Below are 23881 nucleotides of genomic sequence, written 5' to 3' on the forward strand. Positions count from 1 at the left end.
GGATACCATGTAATTTCTAAAAGAAGAGTTTTGAAATAGACTCCTAATTTTCTCCCTTTCACTCAAGTGTACAGACACATGCTTGAAACCATTAGAAATTGAGTTCACTCTTCCTTACACATTGATGTCCTTGTGATATGACAGGAACTTTTAAATGAGTTGCTCCTGGAAGCATCAATTTGGAAGATGGGTAAATGGTTTTGCGCATGTATCAAAGCACATATCATGGATCTGTCACAGCCTTGCACAGAGAGATTCGTAATTCTTCATCCTGAGCTGGAGCATGTCCTGGCTACCAATGGCAGAGACAGAACATCGTCCCCTGTTGTAAAAATGCTGTATAAATCCCCCATCATGTTCTCTAGCTGAAAGCACATCTCTAATTCCCTCACCCACAAGAGTGTCTACTGCAGTGCTGTCTCCCTGCTGGCAAGGCTCTAATGTGCTTTAAACTTAACTGCAGAATTTCTGACTCCCTCACCTAATGAGGACTCAGGCCTTTGGAAGGTAATGAGGGAACATGTAAAGGTGAGACTTTGCTAAACGTATTCACAACGGCCAAGAGACTGCTCCCACATCATAAAGAGGAAAAATCAGTCATTTGGTATTCTATGGGATACCAAAAGTTGCTTTCACAGCACTCAGTGTAAAAACAATACAAGAGCAAATCAAAGCCCCTCTAAAATGGAGAAATTCTGCTTTTTCAGAACACAGGGCCCCCCTCCCCCATGGGTACTAGTTTCTTAATTGAAAATGTCTTTGTGAAGCTTCTTAGGAGGGCCATGAATGAGTACTTATACTTTTTTTTAAAAACGGAACTTCTTCTATTTTATTTGAAATAGTATCCTAAAAGTAGATTTTATGTCAATTATATATTAGCCAAGTATACCTTAGCATGGAACTTTGCACTATGTTCAATTTTAAGATTTATCAGCATCTTTAAAAATGTATAATGGCATGCCAGGAGTTATAACAGGGGACCTCATGAAAAATCTACATTCTTCCTTCTGAATTATATATTTATGACCTCCTGAGGATGATAGATTTCTGGTAGGTAAATGTGATTTAGGAACTGCTTTTAGGCTCCATATGTACGCTGGAGCTGGCAAGGGGCCTCTGTACTGACTGGGAATCAATGGGGTGAAGCCTCTTCCCTTCCTGCATGTCAGCAGTCACCACCGGAGACCTGTCAACCTCTTGCCTAGGCACCTACTTTCTGTGGATTTCTGGGCAGTACAGATCACTGTAGCCCGGGAAGCATGGATTATCTGGTCTGTGGATAACCTGGAGCCCTAAACTTTAAGTTCAACCAACATTCATTGGGTGCCTATGAGGTTCCAGGTATTGTCTCAGGTGCTGGGAGCACAATGAGGAGCACCTGGCAGCTCTGAACTCCATCCTACCGCTGGTCTCCACCAAAGGTAGAGCCAGGAAAGAGATGATGCAGAATGTCTGGGGAGTCCATCCTGAAGCTTGCGAACAATACTGAGATGGCCTGAAGAGGAGGTGGGGCTTGAAGCTACTACGGGCAATGAATTTTGAATTATGGTATCTGTCGCTGAGTATTCACCACGGTGCGGATTCTCTCCACTGAGAACCTTCTGACTAGTAATGACCAGTTTATTATTTCCACACAATGGAGGTTTTGACATCTGAATGAAAAGTGAAAAAAATCCCATTGTGTTTAAATATTAACAATTAATCACAATTTCAGGACTTACTGTGGCTATAATTCTGGGGAAGGCTTGGGAATCAGTAACAAGTCTAGGTAGACCTGGAGATGGCTAACCTGCAGAAGTTAGCTATCTGTCCTAGGTTAGTCTCAAAAATAATTATTGAATCCTTGGGTTCTTGGAAATGCTCCTGTTCTGCCATTTGGGCTTGGGTGCCTTTGTCTCCATCTCAGATTCTGACTTAGAAAGCCAGGAGGACCACAGATCCTCCAGGAGAGCCCCAGTGACTTTCTTCATAGCCAGGGAAGACACATGGTCGACCCCTTATCAGACTATCTTAGGAGAATGAGCTGCTCCAACTTAGATGGTCACAGTCCTTTTAAATGGATGCTGGCAAATGGAAGACGATAAATCTCTGAAACTTTGGGCTCTTCTTCAGAAAAGGAAGGAGGAAATTAATCCTCTTTTGAGTGCATACCATGTGCCAGGATCCCCTCTAGGCACATACATAGATGCTATCTTGTTAAAGTACCATAAATATATTCAACAGCTGTAAGCCAAACTATAAACACAACGCATAATATAACGCACCAAGTGTTCTGAATTCTGCCACAACAAGACTGCTTCAGGAATCACAAGGAAAAATGTTAAGATCCTAATCATAATAGCTAACACATACAAAAACTTAGTATGTGCAATGTACATGCACGGTGCCAACCCTCACAAAATCCTATGAAGGTATTATTATTATTATTATTATTATTATTATTATTATTATTATTATTATTATTACTATCCCAATTTTACAGATGAGGAAACAGGCTAGATAGATTTAAAAAGGTTATGCAGCTAGTGAGTGGCTAGGCCTGTCTCCAAATCCTATTACTGTTTTTTTTTCCAGTTGAAGTCTAGTCAGTTTACAGCATATGAATTTCTGGTGTACAGCATAATGTTTCAGTCATACATATACACACATATATTCCTTTTATATTCTTTTTCATCATAGGTGACTACAAGATATTGAATATACTTCCCTGTCCTATACAGAATACACTTGTTGCTGTTTATCTATTTCATATATAGTATCCGCACATCTCAAACTCCCAGTTTATCCCTTCCCACTCTCTTTCCCCACTGGTAACCACAGGTTTGTTTTCTGTATCTGTGAGTCTGTTTCTGTTTTGTAAATAAGTTCATTTGTGTTTTTGCTTTTAGATTCCACATATAGGTGATATCGTAAGGTATTTTTCTTTCTCTTTCTGGTTTACTTCACTTAGAATGACAATCTCCCGGCCCATCCATGTTGCTGCAATGGCATTATTTTGCTATTTTTTACAGCTGAGTAGTATTCATACACACACATACACACACACACACACATATACATACACAACATCTTCTTTATCCAGTCATCTGTTGATGGACATTTAGGTTGTTTCCATGTCTTAGCTAATGTAAAGAGTGCTGCTGTAAACATTGGGGTTCATGTATCTTTCCAAATTAGAGTTCCTTCCATCCAGATCCTATGCTTTAACCTCTGTCTACAATTGTAGCACAAGATTAGTTTAAACTTTAAGTGGACTATTATAATTAGGACATTGTTATGAGAGATGTTTTATCTGTCACTAAATCAGATTGAATAATTGTGCAAAATAACCAAATTTATTACAGATGTTTCTCAATTTTAAAGGAACTGTATTTGCCCCATTTTCCTTGGCTCTGACATCCAGGTCTCTCCTGACTCACCTTCCTTACAGTTATCTGTATCCTGCTGATACAGGAACCCTCTCAGCATTTCGCTGAACTGGTCTTGCTGCAAAATAGATGAGGCTGGTAGCCCCTGATCTGCTACAAAAGCAAGTCACTTGAAAGGTCCCAAAACATTTGAATCGAGCTGTCTGCAGCAAGCAGGAAGCAAGCCAAAGCTGTTTTCCTTTTTCTTAATAGAGGCACTCCAGTTGGTTCAGTTCCAAACCTGCTATCATTCCATTTTTAATTTTCCCACAAACAGACCTAAAGTGCTCACCTGGGTCATACACACTTGCTACTCGGCACGGGTGTGGACGGCTTCTGCAGGGTCCCAATGAAATCAGACTGGACAGATGATTCCCTGGCTCACAGAGTGTGCTGCACAAATTAAACTAGGAAAGCAACACAGTGGAAGAGGAGGGAAGAGGAGCTAGGGAAGCGAAGGACAGAGGTCAATCTGCCATCTCCGCACTATGGAGAAGCCAGGCCGGGCTTCTGGGCTGTATGATTTGTTGGACGTTCTCATGAGTGTTCAGAGCCATGCACGGAAATCTGAACCTCTTCTCTAAAAAGGGATAAGCCATTTGTGTGATAGTAGACCTGCAGGGTTAAGGTCTCCCACCCACCCATGGTACCCAAGCCCCGAAGCTTGAAGGAAGCAGCCTCACGGCACCACATCCAGAAACCATACATAAATGAAAACAGAAGCAGAGCCTCGGCTCCCTGCAGCCTGCGTGCCCAGCTCAACAAGCTGTAGCCCCACGGAGCAATTATCTGCCTGCACAGAACCGTGAGCAGAGCGCAAAAGTCCACTCATTTCCATTTCCAGGCTGAGCCACTGGCTGGAAGAACCTTCTCGGTCCAAGGGAACAGGTTTCATCTACTGTTGCTCTACGAAATCAGCTTTCAGATTTAAGGGGAAACAAAACAAATGCAACCTTTCACGAACAGGCAAATTAGAGGTGGTTATTTATGGAATCAAAGATTTATTCCGGTCAATTCTCCTAACATAGATGAGTGTTTGCCCGCAGATCATGAACTTGGAGGCTAACCAGGGAGGGGCACAGACAGGGAAGGATAAGAGACTTCTAAGTAGACATGACGCCCATGCAGCTCTATGTAATCCAAGGACCCAAAGCAACCCTCCCTTCCTCCATTCAGATGGAGGCTGAGTGGGAAGACGGCCCTCAGCTGGGATCCTAACCAAGTGCTCCCGTGCTATCATTTCCAACCTCAACAGGCTCTCTTAAGATTCAGCCCTGAGCTCATTTCTTATTTTTTTTATGGGTCCAAAGGGTCGCATTGTAAAAAAATGTGGGGTGAAGAGATGACAAGAGATTAATTGCATTCTGCAATACATGTGAATTACTTCCGTTGTGAGAGGGTTACGTATCATGAGGCAAGTAAGAAAAGAAATCTTCCTTTACATCAAATGTTGGAAAACAGGGACTCATTGGCTTACAGTGTTAAAAAAAAAATGGAGGTGCCAAATTTAATATAGGGAGATTTGGCATGTAAATTTGATTTTTTTTTTTTGAAAAATGAAACTGTCTGCTTCCACATCTGCCACTGGCTGAGCCTTTTTAGGAGGGGCAGGTATCAGCCACCAAGCTTCCTCCTTCCACTCCACCAGCACCAATGCTGCTGCGTTGTATCACCTGCTCAGCCTTACGGGCCTCTCGGAATCTCTGTTTTGAACAAATTATCTTAGAATTAGTATTTGCTTTGAAATATTTGCTTGTGTGTGTCTGATTCAATGTTTATTCTTTGGTCAACTGGGAAAGTAAAGTGGCACGCCTGCAACTCACACGGCTGGGAGGCTCTCGGGAAAGACCATTCTTAAGGACCCGCAGGAACTGGGACTCCTCTGCAGAACTGGAAGGGCAACCGTTGCTTTTACCTCATATGCATGTGTGCGCTCACATATAGACACAAACACCACCGCCAGTACTCCTTTGGGAACTTGGGTGCCCGAGGCCATCTCAGCCCATCCCCCTGAGGTCATCTCAGCCTAACCCCCCCCCCCATTTAAGGCATAAGAATGACACTGATTCAGAAAAATCTGACGGGGAAGGGTTTGTTCCTGAGCAAAAACAATTCCTGCAGGTAAAGAAACAAGATTTCTGGGAAAGATGGATTGGAAATCCTCATCGAGGAGAGTGGAGGAAGCAAGCACTCAGAAAGGCAGGTGCTTGAGCCTAGAGGTCATTGAGCAGGACCCTATGGGGCCTTCTGGGTCGTGCCCCTCCATGTCCCCCGCCTGTCTCTTGTCTGTATAAAAGCTTTAACCTCCTAGGCTCTTCCCGAGTTCCAAAGAGTAAATCTAATCAGAGAAACGAGGAAATACAGAAAGAAAGGAAAACAGTCAAGCAAGATAAAATAATAACAGTTTAGTCACTTTAGTCAAGGCTAAAGGTCTTCAGTTCCTCCTCAAGGGCTACTGATACTATTCCGAGCCACATCCTTGGAGCTATACTGAAACCTCCAGCAGGGGGAAGAAGTTAACTGTGCGCTGCCCACAAGCACACAGACCCCAGACCAGCTGGAGCCAGAATGTTGATGACATTGCTGACTCCTGATTATCTACCTCACCACCAACCAATCAGAAGAATGTTCATGAGCTGTTCATAGATCCCACGATCCCCTTCCCTCACTCTGTGTTTAAAAACCGTTCCCTGAAAACCATCAGGGAGTTCAGGCCTTTTGAACCCTAGCTACCTGTTCTCCTTGCTTGGTGCCCTGCAATAAACGCTGCACTTGCCTTCTCCACACTGACTTTACCAAGTTTGGTCAGTTACAGGAAAGCAGGAGGGGCCTTCTGTAGGATTTAAATTTGGGGTATGGAGCATGGAATATGGAGATGATCATCTTTAGATGAGGTTTTAGCCTCCCGCACTGTAAGTGTAGTTGCCCTGGACCCTCAGTAACATCTGGTGCACGTGTAGATCCTTTGCGAGGTGGTGGGAGGGGCAGCAGCAGGCCAGTAAACGAAGTCTGGCCTGCAACTTCAGGCAGCTGAAGCTGCCGTAACAAAGAACCACAGACGGGGCGGCTTACACAACAGAAATGTATCTTCTCACAGTTCTGGAGGCTGGGAGTCTGAGGTGAGGGCGTCAGCAGGGCTATTTCCTTCTGGGGCCTCTCTCCTTGGCTTGGAGACGGCCGTCTTTTCCTTGTGTCTTCACACGGTCTTCCCTCTGGATGTGTCTGTGCCCACATTTCTTCTTCTTATAAAGACGCCAGTCATACTAGATCAGGGCCCATCCTCATAACCGCATCTTAATTTAATTACCTCTTTAAAGACTCCAAATACAGTCACATTCTGAGGCTCCGGGGGTTAAGGCTTCAACACGTGGATTTGAAGGGGAAGCAATGCAGCTCTGATCTACAGTCACTCTTCCGCTGGAGCACCTGCTGGACCCCACGGCAGGGGCGCAGCCTTCTCTCAGAGGGGCTTTATCCTGGACTCCAGGTCAGACCCAGCATGAGAGTGAGAGCCTGTCTGATGCTGGCCCTGCTACTCTGAGCAGCAGCTGAGAGGGAACAGACAACCAAAGGGCAGAAGGGAACATCACCTCTTTTCCTACGTGTATATGCTGATTCTCGAGGTGGCTGAGCTGACCCTTGGGTAAATCTGTCATGAAACAAGAGTGGGGAAAGACTCGGTTTGCCACATGTTAATGTACCAATGGGTGGGTAGGGCCATATCTGCTCTATAAAGGGAGGAGGGCCTAAGCTGGACACTACTGTGAAGTGATTGTATGTCCTGGGGTCTGTCTCTTCTCTCTACTAGGTCTCAGTTTCTGCATCTATATAATGGGAGAGAAGCAGTTTGGACGATATGAATGAAAAACAGCCCCTGGTTTCCAAGACAGCAGCTAACTGTGATAGCTCAAGAAGAAGCAGCTCACTAGCCTCTAACAGAGAGGCAAAGAAACAAACACCCAGAGGCAAAAACACACTAACTCCAACGACGGAGCCTTGGTGCCTAGCCCAGTACCAGCCTCAGAGTAAGCACTGAAGAAAGGGAGAAAAAACAGTGAGTTTCCATTAACGTCGTCGAAGCTGATACAATACAAACATGAACAACTGAGACTAGCGGAGGCACAGTCCTAGAAGGAGAGAACAGTGAGAGAAGGTTCCGGGCTCTCTCGGGAGCTCCGGAAAACAGAAGTCACGACCAGCTCTCCTTCAGAGGCCCGCGTCTGCTACAGGTGTTGTGTCTGTGCACGGATACACAGCTTGTTTTTGAAGGCCTACTGGTACTTCCTGCAAAGTTTTTTCGAGGGTGGCAGGAAAAAGCGCCTAATGAGAGGAACTTCCATTTCACTTGGAGTTCAATTATCAAACCAGGGACTGCTTAATGGTTTGAAATTGCCCTGCAGCTCTCCACCACCAGAAATTACCATCATCTCAAAAGCAGGTGCTTACCAAGGTAAGAAACCGCCAAGGATGTGCACTCACTGAAGAAATCAATTTGCATCCTAAGGCAAGAGGAAATGTTGTAAAAACTTAGCGAAGAGCAATATATTTTTTTCCTTCCCTCAGAAAATAAAACTATAAAGAGGGATGAGAACTTCAGACAGGAAGAAAAAATAGTCACATGAGACGCACTTTATAGAAGACGATGGATGAGTATGCTAAGAAGACAGATACTAAATAATTTACACTCCTATAGATCTGGCATATTCCTCTGTAATGGGTTTTGTTATTTATACCGACTGCACTATAAAATCTCACCACATTCTCTGGGCTACTTCAAGTCATACCTACACACCCAACGTAATTTCTCATCCTCTGTCTTTATACTGGTTACTGGGCCTTGTCATCTTTTTTGATTTGCAAATAAAATACGCTCTCTGTTCTCTTCCGGAGACTTTTATCAGAACCATTCAGCCCTGAACAGAGAAGCATTTCAAGATCAAAAGAGAGGCAAAATCATACTCTTTTAGCAAGCAAGATAAAGATTCACACATAATTAGGCCAGGACTATAGGATTATTTAAGTGGGTAGATCTTTTAAGAATAATCAAACTGCTATCAGCTATTCAAACACTGAGGCCAGTAATGAAAAAAGAAAGGGAACTGACAAGGTGCTTGTTGAGGACAGGGGGAGTAGGAAGGGGAGAGAGACAGGGGGGCAAACAACGGTTTAAGGGTTTCTGTACCTGCCAGGCCCTCTGTGTGGTTCATTGATGATGTAGGAATTAGTAATCCTGTTTTATAGATGAGGAAATGGAGGATCAGAGTTAATTTAATTTGGCAAGGCAGATGGAAAGAGGCAAAATATTTCATTCTTTCTCTCTCCAAGCCTATGCACTTTCCTCTGTGCTAATGCGCCCCCTCTGTGATTTCATCTAGGCGGATTCCTCCTTTCAGAGGAATCATTCATTCACACACACCATTCATTGAGAGCCCCTTGTTTCCCAGGTACTGAGCTAGATGTTCTGAATACAGCGGTAAGACAGGCGGTGCCGCCAACACCCACCACCATTCCTGAAACACGCTGTGTAACAGACATCATCCTGGGTGCGTTTCACCTGTCATTCTGTAATAGAGAAGAACAAATCTGTCTCCATACGGGATCTGTTTCTTTTACTTTAACCTCTGGATTCTATTCCTTTTGCTACAAGTTAAGAATATTGCTTCTAGCCTGAGATATAAGATAGTCCATTCTCAAGGCTCTAATCTTTACAGATAGAACACTTTTCCATTTATAGAGAGAGAAAAAGTTGCAGAACAGAGAATAACATTTGTCTTGTTGGAGGTTTACAGGAACATTGTGACCTACCTGGATAGCTGCCAGAACAAAGGATTCTGACACGGAGAAGTTTTCCAACAACCAACCACACTCCTCGCTCTTTTAGTGTAAAAGAAGACTGAATGCTAACTTGGGTGAGATGGTTCTTTGGGATACTAGTCTGCCATCTTCTCGGTCTTCTGGCTTTCCAAATAAAGTTGCTGTTCCTTGCCACAACTTATCATTCACTGGCCTGTCTTGTGGCAACCTTGGACTAAGAAACAATTTCCTATGCTCTTTACACCAACCCTATGTTAGAAACCATTACCCCTACTTTACAGGTGAGGGCAAGGGGGTCCAGAGAGGTTCCACACCCTGTCTAGGCACTATGAGCTGTCCTCACACATAATCTCAGGCTTGCTGAATGGGACACCCTTGCTTTCCCACAATACTTCCATTCATTCTCTTGATAAATCAAGTTTCATGCCCACAAGGAGTTTAAATCTAGTCGATGAGGAAACAATCTATAGAAGTGATTATGATATAAGAAAAAATTAGTGCATTTCTTCCCCTATTTTACTGCTGCCTTCTCTGACAACAAGGTAATCAGGGCTAAAAAGTCACAACCATGAAGCTAAAGTGTTCATTCACTGTTTATGCATCATTTTCAACTTTGTGCATCTGTTTGCTGGAATAAGTCTTCTACCTCCACTGCAGTCATAACTGGCTATCAAGGAATGTATATGACTTTGAATAAATGAGCTGAAAATTCCGTATCTTTGCATTTCATGGTAGGGAGAGAAGATCAGGCCAATATTTTCCCGTAAAAGATTCCCAAGTGAGGCAAGAGGTAACACTTAGAATTCACCTGAGAAGGATAAGCTGTACTTGTGAGTTTTTCTCTAGTCCTTTGCTGCTCTTGTTTCTTGAGCAAGCCCCTTAGATTCTGATAACGACAACCTCTTCTTAGAGACACAGAGGTAAGGCGAATGTTCTGCAGACTCCAAAACCCTTAGAGCGCACAGTCTAAGCTAAATATCTGCAATTGATGTACAGGCAGAGTACCAACAGTACAGAATTAAAGTGCTGTCTACTGTGGGGATAGCAAGCTATCAACTAATCACTAATGTCTTCCTGGCTGCCTGTGCAGAAGTGTACCTGCCCAGATCAGCTTCTAAGAGGATCCTTTCAAGAAGAGTCCATTTTATTTTATTGGGAAGGAGAGATGTGAAATAGAGCCAGAAGATTAATATGAATTTACGAGGAACATAGGGCTATCTTGGCAATTAAAGACTCTCCAGGAGGTTAATTACCCACACCCAGCATTTACAACTCACACAGTATACCAGCAGTTACAAAAATTCGTGTGCAGCAGAGAACTCTGTTCTGCACTCTGAACGATATTATTTGGTGCATTTTTTGGGGGGGTAGGGCTAAGTTAAAGCAATATTCTTTCCAGGGATCCACTCAGAAAAAAAGAAATGAATGCCAAATGGTCACAGCAATACTATATAGGTAAAACCAAATCTGGCCAAGAATTGTACAATTTAGAGAGTGTTTGTGAGAGAGAGAAGGAGGAGACAGAGGGAAAGAGAGGGAGATTGAGATTCAACTGGTTTTTGAAAACCTTAGCAGACAGTTTACCAAAGGAAAGCGCAACTATGATGGGGAAATCCCAGCAGGTGGGCAGAGCCCGAGGGCAAGAGAGCAGAATTCACGGGACCACAGGCTTTTAAATCTCGGTTCTGGAAACTGCAGAAAAGCTGTTTGCTGCTCATTAGCCAGAATCGTGATGGGATGTGTATTAGACTCTCATCCACATCACCATCCTTTCTCACCTGGGTCCCTCTAAAAGTCCCCTCCCTCCCCTCCCCACCCAGTCTCCCTGCGGCTTGAGCCCTGCCCCGGCCCATCTCTGCCCCGCAGTGGGGCTAGTGCTCTCTCACCTTGGCGATCCAGTCACTCTGCCCTGCTTAATGGTTTCCACTGTACTCGGGAGAAAAGTCAGAATCCTTATGTCAGCCCTGTTTGCCTTCTCCGACTTGATTTCCTACCACCTCTACCACCCTCTACCTTTATACCCTTAATCACACTGGCCTTGATCCGGTTTCTTCAATAGAATCATGATTTCATGTCACCAGATGTCACCTCCTCCAAGAGGCCCTCCTAACCATCCCACTGACTGGTGCCTACCAGCCCCTCACTTTTGGGCACTCTCATGGAACCTTCTTCAAGTGGCCTCAGATAGCTCATGTCTAAAGTGATGGCACTTACTCATTTATCACCTGCCTCCCTATCCTTCCAGTTCATTCTGTGACATGGCACACAGGACAGACCTGGGGACACGAGCTGAGCCCAGAGGTTGTTGCCTGTGGCTCCTTCGGCCCGGGAGGTGCCTGGAGCTGCTATCTGTCCTGGAGTGTGGAGATGCAGCTGAACGTTGGAGCGTTCAGGTACTATGACGTCATATGGTAATGATCAAAACCACAAGGATTCTTACTACACTTTGCTGAGCACCTGGGTTCGTCCAAAGGCCCAAAATGCTTGGGCAGTATTCCCATAAGTCTAGACAGGATGTGAAAGTGTGAAGGATTCTTTTGGGAAGTGAATTCAAATGCCTGCAAAACACTCGCCTCTCTTCCCTGTAGTCACACCGCCCCATACCGCAACCCACCCCCGCGGACACCACCTTCCCAGGGGCCAGGCAGTGAGGCACCCCAGGCAGATTCCCCAGCTGAGGAGACACCCTCCCTTTTCCCTGCTGGGAGGTAGTGGGTTCAGCTGCCTGAGAACATAGCCCCGCCAGGACGCCTGGACTCCGCTGCAAAGGAAAGAAGCCCATGAGTATAATCGAAGGTGCTGTTATTCTGGCAAAGGTACTGTACCTCTGGACCAGGTATGTACTGTAGCCCCTTAAGGATGATTTTCAAAAAAATTATAATACTTTTTTTTTTTGGCAGCCTACAGTCCTTCATCTTTATGTGATGATAGCAATATTTTAAAAGGATTAGCACAGTGCGGCATAATGATAATAATCCTTTATTATGTTTAAGGCTTTAAGAATTGTAAGAATGCTTTGATGTAAAATATCAGGTTTGATTCTCAGAGCGATCCTTTGAGATATATGGAGTCGCAATTCTTTGTCACGTTTTTGGGTAACTGAGGTCCAGGGCAATTAAACAGCTTCCAGGGCTCCAAGCTAATCGTGGAGGGCAGCCCTAGGACCCAAGGCACCGATCCCTAGGGCAGTGTTCTTTAAATAAACCGTTACTGGTGAATTGACTCAAAGAGACTATCAAAAGAGATTTGAGGGTGTGTGTGTGTGTGTGTGTGTGTGTGTGTGATGTGACCTATGGATTCCAGTGAGTGGTTCTTAGAACTAACAGGTCATTTTAGCAGCATGGACACAATATAAAGCCCTAACAAAGCTCTACCTTCTAAGCATCACCATCCTTTCAGCATCAGCCCATCACACCTAAATCACCACGTCGTCCGTACCACCTTCCCAGCCTTAGCGCTTCCCAATAAAGACACTCGATATGTATGGAAAGTATGCTGCACAAGGTTCTCTCACATCTATTATATTCTCATCCCTTGCCTTATGGTACTTTCTTTTTTTTTTTTTCCGGCAGAAATAATGCTCTTAGAGTTTGTATTGCTGCTGTTTCTGTCTTAATGAATTATAGGAGCACACTTTATGGTTTCAGAAACAGCCCTCTCGGGCAGTGAATCAAGCGGCAGCTCTCTCTTCCTCAAGCCCTCTCCCCATGGCAGAAACGAGGAGCGAGCAGCGCCCTTCTGCACACGGGAGGTCCTCCACTGGGGCCGCGGCCTTTCTGCTCTCTCTCTCTCTACCTCCGAGGCCACAACTGCTCATGGGGCTCTGCTCCTCTACTTTCTTCTCCGATTGTTGACAAAGGGGCCTGAAGTCAAGGCGGAGACGTCGCTGCACCTGCTCGCTCTCAGGAGAGGCCAGGCCCCGCACCCTACCCTCCGGGCCCAGGAGCGCCCGCAGACCGATGCACCAGCAGTCTCCAGCTTCAGAACCCACCAGCTCAAGAGGAAGCGCGGCATTTGCAACCCACCATTCACGTTCAAGTTCCAGTGCATGAGGAAGGTTAATGCAGTTTAGGGGAAGTCAGTTTTAATGAATGCCAGCTCCCTCAAGGCACTTACCTCCAGAAAATGTTCTGCCTGCTGTTCTCGATCCAATTTCCTTGACGTTGTTGTAATCAGACCTGTGTAGAAATGAGAATATTTGACTTTTAAATATCTGGGGCAAGCAGCGTACTGAGCGTGGGAAACAAGTCCAGTTAAAGGAAGAGCAAAAGTGATGGGGAACAGTCACTCGCCAGTCCTCAGTGACCGTCAGATGGTCTCAGAACTGCTCTTCACAAGAAATCAAAATTACAAAGAAAACCTGAAAAACTGGTTTCTCGGTTCTGCTTACCACATTGATGTATTTTAATCATTTGGGGGACGTAAAATCTCACTAAAGAACCATTGTTTTTTCTGATAATGAGGAATTTCAATGATTCATTTGCATACGACTGGAATTCTACAGCAGGAACCTCATTAAAGACTGTAGAATTCTTGAACAATTACTAGGTTGTTGATACTGATTAGATTTAGGCTATGTGACAACACTTACTTATTTAACTATTTTTATGCTTAGATAATTTTTTGGTTTTACTTGACAAAGAAGGTTATTTCTGGAATAACTACTTGCATGCATAATTGTTTCAAATTTCGTAACTCATATACGGAAGATCTCACACTGTAGTTTTATCGCTTTGTTTAAATATTTACACAAAATAAGTTCCACATGGAAAATATCTCTCTATCCTTCCTATGAACGGCTTTGCTCATAAATGAATCACCCCTCTGAGTACAAAGACAAAGAAAAGCGAAGGAGAAGACGAAATCTTCAAGGCAACCCGGTTTATTGCACCAATTAGTCTTTTGCAGGATTTATTATGATTATCGTCAAATGGCAATTAGGAGGTCAAATTTACATTCCACTTCTTGATTCCACAATGTCCCTGAAGATTGGAGACTCCGGCTTGGGCTTTTTTCATGGCAAATGCTGATCGACAGGAAAGAAGAGAGAAATCATGTGAAAGGCTCATCCCTTAAGCTGATAGATACAGGAAGTACGGAAAAAGGATTTTATCAAGATCTGCTGAGGTGCCCACGTTTTTGTTTCACACAGAGGTGCTGGGCGGGGAGTACGTGATTTTAGAGAAAGCCAAGGAAGGCTACAGGAAGTTAAGTGGCTCCCCACGGCCTTCAAAATAAAATCCCACTGAGGGTAGAGTAGCTGTTTGCAAGCTGCCCCCACTCCCCTCCACTCTCATCTGTCCACACTCCCCATGGGAGGGAAACCTGTTTCCCCACTGCACAAGCGATCTGCCTTTCTATGAGCACTTTCTGGAATGTGCCCACCCTACCGCTTCATCCACAGATTTTTCAAATTTAGTTCCAGTGTTAGCCCAGATGTTAGAGAGGTGATCCTCTGTCCCAGGGTTACAGTTCCTTCTGATACGTCCCAACAGAACGAGCCGACTCCACCATGGTATCGCTTTTGGCTCTTGACCACAATCCTTCGCTCACATGTCTGGATTTCCCACCAGACGGGCTGACAGACTGATTTCATGGGAAAGGCCTGCTTTCTGATTCAGGAGCCCTGGTGCCCACCTAAGCACCGGGCTTAAAAAAAAAGAACAGGAACTTCATTAATGCTCAGCAGACAAAAGTTGCTGCAGAAGAGACAGACTACTCATATTCTAATATCAGTTCTGCTGCAGACAGACTTACAGTGTGTTTGTTTAGGGGGGCAGTGTTTTGTGAGTGGGGAGAGTATCTGGGGGGTTGAGGGGCGGTGTGCCTTTCGTATTCATTTAAAACCACTTGCTGAGTTCTTCTCTGTGGACGGCAGTGCTAGGCATCTCTGGATACAAAGATGAACTACTAGCAGAGATTCTGGAGGGACGGCTGCTATCAAGCGTTTCAAGGGAGAGAATCAGTGACTTCCCTTCCCATCCGAACCTCCTCCTAGGAAACTCACGAAAAGTAGGTCCTCTTCCCCACTGCACCCCTCATTTACTGTATCTGAATCTCTTGGGATGAAGTCTTGAGGTGCTCTTCTGATTCTCAGAGAAGGCTCTCTGCAATTTTAGCATCCTTTGTTGAATCTCACTCTGACTTTTTATTGACGTGAGGTTTTCTGCCCATTGAAGAATGAAATACACTGAGTGGCTTCAGCATCTGGATCAGACCCTAGGCTCAGTGCATGTGTGGAGGGGAGAGAGGGGGGAGATGGATACGTGTGAATGCACTGGCGGGTGAGGTGATAAAGGAAGAAATAAACAGGAGCCTGCTCTCTGAGTCACATTGACTAAGGGTCAGCGTGGTCACACCAGGAGGCATCTGACACACAAATCTGATGCCTTCAACTTCAGGCCGTGCTATCGTACAAGGTCATGTGTCATGGAGGCTCTTCCTGAGTGAGAAGTAGCTGCTCTCGGAAGCGGGCAGGAGGCTTTCAGGGACCTCACCACCTCTTCGGGGGCAGCCTCTGGTAGAGGTCGCCATGGGAATGAGAAATGCTTGTTCTGTGGAGGCCGTGAACAGGTTAAAGGGCTGTCAGCCTCTGCTCTTGCTCGCTTGCTCTTCTTCCCAGCACAAAAGAGCAGGAACCCTTTTGCCCTCCGGTCCCCAGTGGGCTGTAGTGTCATTTCAGGTCCTCCTCACATGGATCACGCAACCGCAGCCCACTGTGGCATGACAGTGTGCCAGCTTCCTCTCCTTGCCATCGAGCACGACTCGACCGACGGGGCCTTCCCGGGACACACCCCTCCCCCATATGCTTGGCTGCAGCTTTTCTCTGAAGCACCCAGATGATAGTGTCTCACTATCCTGAGTGCACACTCCCTGAGTTGTTTTACAGATGCTAAAACCACCACCAAATGGAAGAAGTTAACTAGCTGATGACCATGAGTCCCCAAACCTAAGGCGCTAAGGCCTGATGATGTGAATCCCCTGTTACCTCAACATCGACCATCTGGGAATTGTGCACGAGCTGACGCATACCCTGCAACCCCGCCCCTCTGTCACTTGGCCTTTAAATATGCTTTGCTGAAACCCTTCGGGGAGTTCAGGGATTTTGGGGCCCAAGCCACCCATTTTCCTTGCTAGGCCCTGCAAGTAACCTTTCTCAAACTCCAACATTTCGGTTTGTTTGGCCTCACTGCTGTGCGTGGGGCACGTGAACTTGTGTTCGGCCACATCCTGGTTATCCTGAGGGCAACTGTCTCGGAAAGCCACCTCTGTTCACAATGCATGTGTGTAAGCAGGAGAGCAGCCAGGCTCCCTTCCACGTGCAAAGCTTCCCCAGGATGTGCTTTTCACACATTTGTCAGCCAACCAGAAGGAGAGTGGCTTCCTGAGAAGTCTGAAAACCACACACAATAGTGAGCCTGGAGCTGTGAGAAAGCCAAGCAGTTTCTGTTCCTGGAGGAAAGGCGAGGAAACCTCTGCAGGCCCATGTTCTCTGGGTTTCTATCAACGTTAGTTTTACAGATCTAAAGGAAAAGGCAGGAAAAAGATCTAAGTCAAAAGTGAAAAAGAGGAGATTGGATGAGGTGGGGTAGGGGAACAGGGAGAGGCTGCTAAGGGGGGCAAGGTTTCTTTTGGAGGTGATGAAAATGCTCTGAAGTCACAGATAATGGTGACAGTTGCACAATTCCATAAGTGTTCTGCAAACCACTGAACTGCGTACTTTAAGTGGGTGACTCTTATAATATGTAAATTATGCATCAGTGAAGCTGTTTAAAAATCAGTAGGCAAAAAAAAATTAGTAGGTGATCATAAACTCTGCCTTTTAGATTTTAACGAGTCTTCCATGTTTGGAGAAGACAGACTATTAGAAATACTTAAATGATTGAATGACTAAGTGAAATTAGTCAGATAGAGAAAGACAAATACTGTAGGATGTCACTTATATGTGGAATCTAAAAAAATACAATAAACTAGCAAGTAAAACAACAAAGAAGCAGACTCACAGATGGAGAGAACAAAGGTGTGGTTACCAGTGGGGAGAGGGGAGGAGGGAGGGGCAATAAAGGGGTAGGGAGTTAAGAGGGACAAACTATTAGGTAGAAAATAAGCTTCAAGGATTGAGTTAGTTTGGGAATCTGGTAGAAAGAAGGGATGGAATGAATTGGGCCATTGTCCATGGGGAGTCTGGAACATAAAAATAATGAACAGAACATTTTGGGTTAAAACCACAACTGGTGGTTATTTGCACTGAAAATAAATCTTCTTGTCAAGACAGGGCCAGCTAAACCAAGAAGGGGCAAAAGCTTTCTTCTTTCTCAAGATACATATTCATAGGATGAGTTATGTTGCTTTAGAGAAATGGTATGTTTCACAGTCAGACAGGAGCCAGGAGAGCCATCCTCCAGAGTCCAGAGGAATTAGTCAATATTGCCAAAGCTGTATCTCCCTTGCTAACAACTCTGCTGTAGTGGGATGCAGTTCAGCCTTAGAACAGGACAGAGACTGAAACACAGCAACCTTCCTCTTCCTCTGCTCCGATTCACCACTGTGGAAGGCAACCTCATCGTGTAATCTCTGCGAGAGAGAGGCGTGTACATCACACATGTAACTGTAGACCCATTGGGCACAGTAAATTGGGGACTGACATGATGAAACTGAATTTCAAAGATAAATCATAGGCGCGCTTTGGAATGTGGTTTGGGGATATAAACAAACACATCATTTGATATAATTACATATGCAAACCTCCAATTTAGAAGGGGGATTACGCCAGTCCTATGTGAATGATACTCAGTAAAGGGAGAGGGGAGAGCATATGGCTGGAACCATGCAATTACAGTAAAAAGGGCTGCTTTTGATTTTTTGTTGTTGTTGTGGAAATGGGGGAATCTAACGACCTTTCTGAGAAACAATCTGAGCATGAAAATGTGGCTGCCTGTTCAAAAGATAACTCAAAATGTTCTAAGCAGTTATGGTCAGAGAAGTGATACTTGCAAGGATGACATCTTTTCCCTGCTTTTCCTCCCTGTGGGTGTCCTGGGTCGCAGCTGTGTAATCTATTGCCATGACATTGACATTTCCTTTAAGTGCTACTCGAAGCAATGTAGATCTTAGCTGTTTCAGCATAATTTTCCAGGACTGTTGGAAGCAGAGTTTGGTATTACAAATACATCCGGAATTATCAGCCCTGTAAGCTACAATTGGTGCTTACTCTGTTGTTTTCCACATCCCATTTCCTCTGCTTACCATTTCTCCATGCCCACCCCGGCTATCTGGTAAACCCCCTCACCATTGTTCCAGACAGTTTAACTGTCACCTTCTCTGCAAGGCTTTCTCTGACCTTTCCTCCTCTAGCATGTTGCATGTAACTTATCTATTGTCTGGCTCTGTCTCCAGACCACAGTTTCAGGAAGGCTCTGGGTGGCTCACTAACTGAGCTCAGGAACCTAGGTCAGTGCCTATTACATCTGTTGAATGTATAAATATCTCTAGTATGGCACCCAGTAGTTGGCTCTAATTATTTCTTAAAGAGTCAATCTTCCCTAACAGGATAAAAGCTAAAAGGTAGTTAATAGGTCTCATTCATCTTGTGTCCCTGGCATTTAACATAGAACCTGGTACATGGTGGGTACCAAGGAAAACCTGCCTGAAAGAAAGCGACGTGGATACAGCCTCCCAGAACTCTCAGTATTGGCCCCAAAGCACAGGAGTTAAAGTTGTTGCTATGCTCTCTTTCTTTGAATGATCTTAATGTTTTCCCAGTTTTCAGACTTCTTCTTCCATGCTGACAGTCGGTGGTCATTAGAACACTTCCTGATAGCCTCTTACTGTACACACACACACACACACACACCGTTTTTCAGCCTCTAGGTAAAGATTTTAATCTTTAATGTTAGACACAGGGGCTTTGTGCCCCTTCCATGGTTTTCTCACATCCTGGTTTACATCTCATCTACGGAGAAAGGTGGGCAAATAATAGCATATTAGTGTCCAACACGTATAGAGTCCTATTTGTTGAGCACTACTGAACAGTTCACATGTGTGACTGTTAACGTTTTCAACCTCACAAGAGTTTAGAGAAATAGGAACCATTCTGACTCGTTTATAGGAGGAAACTGTGAAATAGCTTGCCATGATCGAGCCGTGATTCAAATCCAGAGCCTCTACCTGAAGCATCTGCACTGTCTTCCTAGCAGACAGGGATGCAGAGCCCTGGCAAAGCCACCTGCCCAGGAGCCAGGAGACCGGGCCCCTGTTTTAGCTTTGTCAGTAGCTAGCTATGGGACTAGAGCAACCACATCTTTCTTTTCTAGACCTGTTCCTCATCTAGGAATGTCCAAAAGTGTCTCTTTTCAGTGTGAAGAGCCTGCAGTAATATGGAAACACCAAAAGGAATCATTCTGCTCTTCCTGCTCTCTCACCTGACCTCGCTTTCTTCTTCATGGACCTCAGTCCAGCTGTGCAGGATCTGGGCAGGTCGCTGGCAGGAATAAGAGGGACCGGGTTCTGGTTTTTATTCACCCACGAAATCAACACTTGAACACTCACATGCATATTTCTCAAAGGGGGCAAAGCAAAAACATCAGTTAACTATGAGTGTGTGTTTTTAAGCAGGAAAAAAAGTAGTTATTCTCATATTTATTGTCTCTTCCACAAGATTCTAACTTCTAGAAACTATTTCCACCTCTTATTTCAGCCCATTCGGAAGCCTTAAAATATTCCCTGTAGTATTTACACAGGGACATGAGGCGTGCACTGAATCTGGACAAAATAAAATGGACACAGTAAATACAAATTTCAGGATTGTAGGAAGAATTAAAGTTAAAGTGAAGACATGTTTGTTTAAAAAACACCTAAATAATATGTGCTCTTAGACTACATGATGTTTCTTTGAAAAGAAAAGAATAACCAGAAAAAATATATATACAAGAGCTATAACATGAGTTATGAGGGGGTTAAAAAAAAAAAGATTCTGGAAACTGGCCCCATCAGGAATGCTTCTTAAGTAAGCGCTGTTTCATCAGATGTAAAGATTTGGAGTTGCTCAACTGAGCGCACAGTGCTGCTATTAAATTTCCTTAAGAAATTCTGACAGGGGAATTCACCGATGCAGCTTTAAGCCTGCAACTTGGATTTTTCTTTATAAATCATGATTTCCAAGATGCTAATAGAACTTTTAAAACGGTGTGAGACGGCATCTTAAGCCAAAGTATAAAGACCCTGTGGGTCAAACATGGTTCATAGCTGATGGTTTTCTGTAACAGGTAAGTTTCACTTGTTTTCCTTGGCAAGGCAACGGATGACATTTCCCAATTCTGCCTTAGCAGCAGGGAAACTGTGGGCAGTGCTCTTCTGCTAGAAATACCTTCCCCTTTGGATACAGGATTCCGTAGCTGCTCCAAGAAGCAAAGGTGGAAAAGGTTGATGCTGGCACACATCTTACACATCTTGCACCTTCCCTTCAGGCCTAGTTGACAGATGGAATTGTCTGCAGCCTAGAGGGAGAGTTCTGAGGTTCAGGCAAACCCTGCTCCCTCGATGTGTACCACTCATTACAGAAGAAATCGATTAGGGGATCTGGGTCAAGACAACTTGTCATCAGAGTGAAGGGTAAGACAGTGGCTAACAAGGGACTAGTAATGTTGAGGAAGTATGGTGGAGAAAACTTCCAAAGGTCACCTCCTCTGAATAATTCTCTCTTGTACCAGGTGGTCCTGCCACACCCACTCACATACACATATACATGTACACACACATCCACTCTTAGGACCAGAGATGCTGTGTACAAATCTAATTTTGCCGGAATACCTGGATTCTTACCAGTCCCATCTGTTCTTCCCTCAGTTCCTCTCCTCATCATCAATCCTCATGGCTCTCTCCCAGCCATCTCACAGAGCCCTCCGGCTCTGCCTCCTGATTCAGCCTAGATGAAGAAGTATTTATGCACCTGAAGAAGTCTCTAGGCGATTTTGCTAAACCTTGAATGCCATATTGGATTTCTTCAGAGAAATCAAGCTGCAGATGGTGAACCAATATTAGGGATGTCATATGAAATGATGCCATTTTAGGTGCCATTAACATACCACTGATGAGTGTGCTCAGATGTGCAATATGGCGCACGTCTCCCCCTTCCTCTTTCTGCCAAGATTTTTTTTTTTTACAGAATTCTGAATATGGGATGATCAAAATTAGGAAGAAATGGCTGGCAATCTAAATTATCCCCTATGGATGGGTTTCAAAGATTATCTAGCCTGAGGAACATTATGGTGAACTGATGAGCAATACACTAACCAGTGCTCAGCTGCTGGCATCCGGCCGCCTGGCTTCCCATCCCAGTTCCAGGCTGAGGCAACTGCCTGTTCTTTGGCGAGTTTTCTAGTTTCTTTAAGCAAAATGAGATTTATTAAATTAAATAATCAATTTAAAATGCTTAGCTCAGTCCCTGACACATATTAAATGCTCAGAAAACATTAGTCTTACTATTAGCTCCACAAATAATGCCTGGAGTACCTTATGTGTTCAATGGCCTAACCTTGTTTCCTTCTGATCTTGAGATTTCTCTCCTGTGTCCAAAGATCAGGGCAACAAAAATTGTAAAATTTCTACTTCTTACCTTGTCATCTGACAGATAAGGAAACCAATGTTCACAGTTTAAATAACTTGTTCAAAGATTTATTCATAAGAAATCCTATACACAGTATCATGGCATCCGCATATAGTGAGAACTCATTGGTTAGATTTAAACATAGCCTCTGGTTGTGTTTAGTTTGATAGTATTTTGTGCTTAAGATACAAATAAATACATATATGGGAGTTGCTTTTCCACAGCGGTGTGCTTATCCACACTCTTCCCATCCTGTAGGTTTTTATATGTGTTGGTGTGTACTGCAGTTTTAACCAAAGAGTAGGTATTCGGTAATACTGAATGAATGACTAAGTTCGTAATTTCAGTGCTTTCCAGAAATACTGTTCTCCTGCTCATGTTTTCTGTGTTGGCAAATAATTAAGGCTGCATTATTAATTGAGATTAGCAATTAATTAATAGATACCCTCCCTACCAACAATCCCTTCCCCTTCCCTAAACTATTTTTATTCTAGAATGTTGTAAGTTGTTAAGACAAAAATGACCTCATTGCTCAGAAGCATGTTACCTAGTGGAATCAACATAAAAAATTAAAAATAGCTCTCTGCATGGTATTATTTGGCTCTGAGCTATATAGCTCTTTGTTTATGCTAGCTGGTTCATAACTTGATGAAAGTAGCATATCTGAATATTTTCTTATTCTTTTGGTCATTAAAAAATTAACGTATAAAAAACCAAACAGACAAAAGCTAAACAAAACAAAACAAAACAAAAAAAAACCTGGAGCTTCTTGATGAAGAGCTAGTGATTAGGAGGAAGGAGTTGATACATCAGGAGTTTGGGATTAACAGATATACACTCCTGTATATGAAACAGATAAACAACAAGATCCTACTGTATAGCACAGGGAACTATATTCAATATCTTATAATAACCTATAACGGAAAAGAATCTGAAAAGAATATATATATATATATATATATATATATATATGTATAACTGAATCACTTTGCTTAACATCTGAAACTAACACATTGTAAATCGTTATACTTCAATTAAAAACTAAAAAAAAAAAAATCCTTCATCCATGCATTGTTCCATTTTATTGAGATGAGAGTGTATATCCTTACTCCTCAAAGTGTGTCAGAGATTAACAGCATCAGCACTACCTGGGAGCTGGTTAGAAATGCCACAGGCTCCTCCCAGACCTTGGTGATTTGTATGTACTCAATTCTGAGAAGCCTGGCTCTAGACCATTGCTGTGCAAACTTGGCTGTGCACTGGAATCACCTGGGGAGCAGCATCCCACATCCAGACATTCTGAATTATTTGGTATGGGTGCAGGTCTAGGCATAGGGACTTTTAAAAAGCACCAGGTGATGGTACTAGGCAGGCAGGGTATACACAGTTGTTATCTCTGGATGATGGGGTTATGGCTTATCTAATTGGTCTTACTTCCCCACAATGAACAACTCAATTTTACAATACAGAATAATTTAAAGACCAGTAAAATGAGGCACCTGACACACAGTCTCCTGTGTGCCTTCATCTGAATTCTGCCAGATTCTATTCTGAGCCCACCCAGAGAAGGACTCAACTATGGTTGTCAGGTCTGTTCTGACTTTAGATCTGATATGGGCCCGGTCTTCCCCTAATACACTGGGTCATCTCAGGTACAGTTTGGCACACTTCCTTATGTTGTGTTACACCGTTCCCAGCCCCTTCTGGGTCCTAGGATCCTCACAGAGAGGGAAAACCTCATCCCCATGGTAATGCTACGTCTTTCCCCACAAAAACATGTTCTTACACAAGGCACAGTACGCACGAGCCAGGACGATACAACAATAAGTCCCATATTTGCTCTCGTGGAACTAAGATTCCAGGAGGGGAGACAGACATGTATGCAAATAACTATGATATGAAGTGATGTAACAGGGAGGCACAAATCTGACTCCACATGGGATCTGTTCCTTTACCTGTAACCCTTTGCTCTGCCTCCTGTGCTTACTTGTGCTGGCTCTGCACCTTCTGCGAAAGAATGTTGCCTCTAGCCTGAAATATACTGGACAGTCCATTC

At 44.0% G+C, this 23881-nt stretch overlaps 1 protein-coding gene across 2 annotated transcripts in view; it reads right to left on the reverse strand.

Annotated features, from left to right (window-relative positions):
* The window catches only part of FAT3 (FAT atypical cadherin 3), a 481838-nt gene that overhangs the window by 163484 nt on the left and 294473 nt on the right, over positions 1-23881 (reverse strand). For both annotated transcript variants that reach the window (XM_072969021.1, XM_072969020.1), the window contains exon 3: positions 13338-13399. In XM_072969021.1, the coding sequence (XP_072825122.1) occupies positions 13338-13399 (62 nt within the window). The remainder of the gene's footprint in view (positions 1-13337; positions 13400-23881) is intronic.

This window comes from Vicugna pacos, chromosome 10, assembly GCF_048564905.1.
Source record: "Vicugna pacos chromosome 10, VicPac4, whole genome shotgun sequence".
In the NCBI taxonomy this organism is placed as follows: Eukaryota; Metazoa; Chordata; class Mammalia; order Artiodactyla; family Camelidae; genus Vicugna; species Vicugna pacos.